This window comes from Mus caroli, chromosome 11, assembly GCF_900094665.2.
Source record: "Mus caroli chromosome 11, CAROLI_EIJ_v1.1, whole genome shotgun sequence".
In the NCBI taxonomy this organism is placed as follows: Eukaryota; Metazoa; Chordata; class Mammalia; order Rodentia; family Muridae; genus Mus; species Mus caroli.
The window spans coordinates 44,198,836-44,205,641 of record NC_034580.1 but is presented as its reverse complement, the minus strand read 5'-3'; the positions used below and the strand labels follow the sequence as shown (position 1 = coordinate 44,205,641).

Sequence of the window (6,806 nt, the reverse complement as noted above, 5' to 3'; positions counted from 1 at the left end):
TATATGCCCTAGTACAGGGGAACGCCAGGGCCAAAAAATGGGAATGGGTGGATAGGGAAGTTGGGGGGAGGGTATGGGGGACTTTTGGGATAGCATTGGAAATGTAATTGAGGAAAATACGTAATAAAAAAATATTAAAAAAGAAAGAAAGAAAAAAGAGACAGAGAGAGAAGCTGCTGCTATCATTTTCTTAAATAATATAATGTGAGTATCAAATTACCTTCTCACAATGTGTGTGGTGTGTGTGTCTGTGTGTGTGTGTGTGTGTGTGTTTGTGTTTGTGTGTGTACTTATTGACACACTACTATTAGCTTCAATTGTTCAGGGAGTGAGAATTCTCTTTGGACAAAAAATACAAAGCAGATTCATAAATGTCCACACTTCTGAAATCATATGACTATGACTGTGGCATGGTGAAACAATACGAAGTCACAGATGGAGAAAACTATCAAACAGCCATATCACCCCCTTCGAGTTTCATAGTCCTTTGGAGACAAGGAAACAGTAAGAATGTAAGCACCAAAAGAAGAGGTAAGGTCTTCTTCAAGCTGTTTCTCCCATATTGAAAATTCCCTCTTTGACCATAGAGGAAGGTTCCTTAAGACTCAGAAAGTAAACAAAACTCACAAGTCTCAAGAAGTTTCTGAAACTTACAAGAATCCCAAGGGCCTTCCTGAAGTTTACACAAGCAGAAACAACTACTTCTGGCTGGCTGGTTGAGATACCTGCCAGTAATGCAGAGTGGCCCAAAACTGTGGCTTTCCTGAGACACCACCTATACTCTGGTGATGCAGCTGCCTTTGAGTCATCCCCACCCCCGTGACTCAAAATCAAGTCCCTGATTTGCTAAGGTAGAGTTAGGTAAAACAACTTCTTTGATTTGTTGCTTTTAGGTTATAAGTGTTTTCTCATATCTGCCCAGGAAAGGAAACAAGAAGAACTTTCAGGGTAAGAACTGTATTTTTTCATTGATAAACAAATTATACAAAATATAATTAAATCAAAAATTATGATGCTGAGTAATGATAATGATAAGGTATGCAAAATAAGTTCCAAACACAAACAAAATTGATGCAAACTCATTATGATGAAACAGGATTCAGTTCACACAAAATTTTTTACATTTACAAAAGTTTATTAACAAAGGTGCCTGCACTTTTACACATAAAACCACAATTTCAATGCATGGAAGTAAGCAATTTCATGGGATTCTGGTAGTTGAATTAAACAGATGATGAGGAGTGAGATGGAACCCCAAATCAACTTTGGTCAAATGATAAGTAGTAGCCTTTCCCTTTTTATGGTTAACTTTCTTACAAATATAGTTTTTCTATATTAATATTTGCATCTGGACATATGTAAAATATCAAATTTTTGAATTTTTCTTTAGTCTACTAATCTTGCATCTGGATGTATATTAGTTGTTGAGTTCTTGGAATGGTGTAAACTCATTTTCCCCATTTCAAGGCCTCACTGACAGGGAAGGAATCTAGCCAGTTGTTAAGCCAGACCCTCATAGTTCTGCTGGGAGAGCTTTGTGGCTTGATTGCAGCAGAAATGATTCTGCCTTCTTCTCTAAGATGGAAAATTAACCCATGATTCATATTCACATAGTACACGGGGCAGCTCCACTCATGATCTGCTTCTTTCTTCCATGCAAATGAAAGCACTAAAGTAAGAGGCCTAGAAAACAGGGCTTAAGTTATGACTGATGTTACACAGGGTGAGGATATATTAGAAAGTGGGGTGATATTCCACATGGAGCTGAGGCTCCACACCCAAGCACATGCAGGTAACCCTACATATACCCAGGGGATGTAAGCTTTTTAAAAGTGCATAAAGGTGTGGCTGCAGCGTGATCTTGAGCAACAGTAGAGAAATAGGAAGAAGGAATGGGGGTTGTATGTGATCAAACTATAGTATCTGAATGTATGAATATTAAATTAAAATTGAAAACACAAAAAGAAAGATAATCAGATTGAACTCAAGCCCTCTGCCTTGGGTCACAGTGTCCACTGTAGGAAACAACATGGGGATCTGACTTTGAGTGTTGCCATTCAAAATTTAAAACCCTCTGACAACCAGACTTGTCAAGAACTCAGCCCATTTTCACAGGTGCTCACAATCCACCTCTCCTAGGCTCCTTCTGTGCAAAGTTGTATCTGCATCTGCATTTATCTTTGCTGAGCAGCAAGGACAGACAGTAACCCAGGGAGAAGATCCTCACTCCAGCTCCCAAACAAGGAAGGCATTAAAACCCTATGGCTGCTGGGGAATGTTTTGTTTTGTTTCAAGTTTTGTGATTTATTTGTATTACACACACAAACACACACACACATATACTTGTGTGTGGAGGACTTGATTGTTTCCTTCTACGATGTGGAATTCAGGCATCAAACTTAGATCCTCAGGGTTGGCCACAAGTGCCTTAATCCTCTGAGCATTTTGCCAACCTAGGTCTGGTTTTGTTGTTTGTTTTGTTTTGGATTGCTGTTTGGTCTTCTATTTTTGTGTGCATGGACAGATTCGTGCATGTATATAACTAATTGTACTTGTTTTGATACTCATTTCCCCAGTCCCATGGAACTACTCAGAATATGAAATGTTTTTACTGATCAGCATTTCCCTCTTACCCTGTGGCTGTAGCTCTTCCTAGTACCTTCCACAGAGCTCCTTTCATATCCTTGTTCCTCAGGGTATAGATCAGAGGGTTGAGCATGGGGGTGATGATAGTATAAAAAAGGGCCACAAACTTCCCCTTGCTCTCAGAATAGCTGTCCTTGGGTTGTAAGTATGTGTAGGTAGCTGAACCATAGAACAGAGATACCACCAGGAGGTGGGAGCCACAAGTCCCAGCAGCCTTTCTGCGTGCAGCCACTGACTTGACTTTCAGCACTGCCCTAGCAATCTGTGCATAGGAGCCTAGAATGAACATGGCAGGCACTGCAACAATCACCACTCTGGCCACAAACATCTTGGCCTCTGTTCCTCCTGTGTCCTGGCAGGCCAACTTGAGGAACACAGGCATCTCACAGAAGAAGTGATTCAGTCGATGTCCACAGAGTGGCATGGCCATCATGAGGCCTGTTTGAATCAAAGAGTTCAAGAAGCCTCCTACCCAGGAAGCAATAGCCAATGCCTGGCAGAGAACGGGGTGCATGATGGTAGTATAGTGCAGTGGACGACACACAGCCGCATAGCGGTCAAAAGCCATCACCACCAGGAGCACACTCTCTGTGGATCCCAGAGCAAGAGATATGAACAGCTGGGCCACACACCCTCCATAGCTGATGGTCCTGTCATGTCCATGGAGATTTATGAGAAGCTGGGGCACAGTGCTGGTGGTGAAGCAGAGGTCCAGGAAGGAGAGGTGAGAAAGGAAGTAGTACATGGGGGTGTGCAGTCGAAGGTCCATTCGGGAGAGAGCGATGATGGCAGTGTTGCCAAAGAGAGTTAGGGAGTAGAAAATCAAAATATAAATAAAGAAGATGAGTTCTAGTAGAGGCCAGTCTGAGAAGCCCACCAAAATGAAGCTTTTACCTAAACTGGTGTTAAAGCTTCCCATAGCCTTTTACTGACACAGTAGTCAAGACAATTCAATGCATCTGAAGAAGGAAATGCATTAAGACATTGTTCATAGCCTTCTTCACATAATCCTAAATAATCGATTTCATTATTCAATTTTGTTTTATCCAGTATTTTATTCCTATCTTCTCTTCTATAGACTGAAGATCTCTGGTAGGAATTATGTCACTGTTCTTTGAACTATAACTCAGCTATTTGTTCCAAGACTTTAGACTGGCTGCTATTCAGTCTTGCTTTTGTTCCTTAGTTTGATCTATTTGTTAGCTTGTTACAGATCTGAATCCAGGCTCAGGCAGATGGTAATCAGAATATTAACCTCTGAGTCCTCCTCGGCCTCCTTCTGCACCATGGATATTGTCCGTACACCCATCCTGGAGTCCCACTCACAGCCGCTGCCATCTGCCACAGAACACTGAGAAGTTTCATTTCTTTGGGAGGGGGTAAAAAAAAAAAGCAAGAAATGAGTTCATTGTGATGAGTAAGAAGACTGCCCCTGCTCGACCTGGTTCTTCCACTAAAAATGTCTGCCATTCAACTCCACAGAAAGAGCGTTTTCTCCTCTCTATCTAAACCCTCTTTAAACTATATCTTGCTAGCTCCTTCTGCTCACTTGCTGACATCCATGCTGCATGTGTCTGTCCCTCTAGGAGTTCCTGTGTAGTATAGGACAGGCCAAACATAAAAATAAATATCAATGTTTATCACAAAAAATAATAATGACTAAACATTGTTACTGTCCTTTTGGTACTGAGGGTGACAAATGAGCACTACCTTCATTTACGTTAATGAGGGCTATTAACTTCAACCATGCTATTGAAATGTGCTTTTACATTTTTATCTCATAAAAATGAGTTTCCGCTGGAGAGATGGCTCAGCGTGTAAGAACACTGACTGCTCTTCCAAAGGTCCTGAGTTCAATTCCCAGCAACCACATGGTGGCTCACAACTCATCCGTAATGAGATCTGACACCCTCTTCTGGTGTGTCTAAAGACAGAAACAGGGTACTTATTTATAATAATAAATATTATTTTTAAAAAATTAGTTTCCTCTAAGCCTGCAGATTAACTGCTAATGCACTGGTAAACAATGGAAGTATGATAGGCATAAAATCTCAAAGGTGGCTACTTCTTATAAAATATGAATGAGATTATATGAAAGCATGCCAAAGAGAAAGAAAGCAAAGATGAGATTCCAAAGTCTAGCCTATGATTAGTATGAAACATATTTGAATACTTAACTAGTTCCTTTTTCTGTCAAGTTTAACAAACCAGAATAATGTCATCAGTGGTCAATGCTGAACTCAAAGCCTTTGGCTCAGTATCATGTCCCCACAGATCAACTCTATCAGGGGCCAGCTGTGCCTCCTGCTCTGAAATATATGCTTCTGTGAGCCTCGGCTTATTACCTGTAAAAAATATGGTAGTAATAACTTGATCCAAGCAATTGTAGTTGTGGCTACATGAAATAACATATCATGTATATTACCAAATTTGTTTATTCTCACTGTTATGCTGTTCTACCTTCAACACTAACTGTTAACTCATGCAAATGAGACTGCATAACTCACTCAGGATTGTATGTCTACCACTCACTGCAGTAGCTGGAAAATAACTATCCAAGAAAATTACTGATTGCCTGGATGGATGGAAGGATGGATGGATGGATGGGTGTACAAATGAATGTGTGTGTGCATTTGTAACCCTGGCACCATGTCTGATGTATATGGATGTCTCAGCAATCTGCACTGTTCCTTATCTATTAGCACTGGGTTTTTATTCACTCCTACTCGATTCTTCTAAACAATGACTTTATATCATGGCATGTAGAAATGAAAAACACATTTTCTTTTTTTTTTAATTTTGTGTGATTGAGTGCTTTGTCTGCGTCTGTGTATGGCAACCCTGTATATGCCTGCTGCTCACAGGGTCCAGAAGATGACACTGAATTTCCTAGGAACAGTATTACAGGCGATTCACACCCAGAAGCTGGCAATCTGAACCCAGGTCCTCTGGAAAAACTACAAGTGCTCCTAACCACTGAGCCATCTCTTCAGACCCTGACTAATACATTTTCAACCAGCAAAGCTTAGTGCTATAATTTCAATACGATAAACAAATGAACAATGATCCAATACGGTAAAACTCAGAGCTTTATATCAGTGATGATTATTTTAATGAATGAAAATCATTGGGATAATTTTAAAGCAGGAGGCATGAAGCTTAATTTTTAATACTTGGTGGTAGCTAGCTACATGCTCTACCCAGGACTGGCAACACTCATGAGGAGCCAGGATTTAAACTGGCAGACCCAGAAGCTTATAACTCCCAAACCCTAAAAAAAACTAGAGACTTTAGGCTTTGGAAGCCAGCCTTATAGGTTTCGGGATTGGGGGGCACCCTTGAAGCTATCCTTAACTGGTAGCCACCTGCAAATGAGAATTTAGTTTTCGCCAAGGGAGTCTCACTAGGGAAACAAACTATTAAGTGTAGGCTCTGTGCCCAGCAGTAGATGGCTGACAGGAAATGAACTCAACAGCATATTAGAAGGTTCCCTGCCTCACAGTGTCTTGTCAGGGCATTTTTAAATCTTATTTTTTATTTTTATTTTATTGGATGAACACATATTTTTTTCTAGCTTTTTACCAGACAGGTCCTTTGCAGATAGATAAGTAGATAGATAGATAGATAGATAGATAGATAGATAGATAGATAGATAGATAGATAGATATTCTGGATTCCAGGTTAGTGTTTTTAAGGGATTCCCAAGTGTGTAAATGAGCGGGTCTCTGTGTTTGTGTCGATTTCATGTGCTTTTTGGGGGGCTCTTTTCCTTCTGCTTGGTTTTTCTACCCTATTTTCATGTGTTAGTTTTTGCTTCATCTTATTATGTATTATATTCAATTATTATCCTTGAGAAGACTGTTTTCTAATAAGAAAGAAAATGCGGGTGGGTGGGATGAGGGTGGGGAGAAGCTCAGAGGAGTAGAAGGAGAGAAAATCACAATCAGGAAATATGAAGTGCGAAAAAATAAAAAGGGGGTGAAGAATCTCACCTAAGACTACAGATCCTGTGACTGGAAGCTTAGTGCTCTGGGCTTTCACCACCAGTGGCCAGGAGGAAATTCTGACAGCAGCCAAGAAGAAGATGTTCTCTGTTCAAGAAAGCTAGGGACCAGGGCTGGTGAGATGGCTCAGTGGGTAAGAGCACCCGACTGCTCTTC

At 40.6% G+C, this 6,806-nt stretch overlaps 1 protein-coding gene across 1 annotated transcript; it reads right to left on the bottom strand.

Moving 5' to 3' along the window:
* Positions 1 to 2,577: 2,577 nt before the first annotated feature.
* LOC110305485 (olfactory receptor 10-like) lies at positions 2,578 to 3,569 on the bottom strand. The gene has a single exon (XM_021177481.1). The coding sequence runs from the start codon at positions 3,563 to 3,565 to the stop codon at positions 2,630 to 2,632; it is 936 nt and encodes a 311-aa protein (XP_021033140.1). The 5' UTR covers positions 3,566 to 3,569; the 3' UTR covers positions 2,578 to 2,629.
* Between the last annotated feature and the right edge of the window lie 3,237 nt (positions 3,570 to 6,806).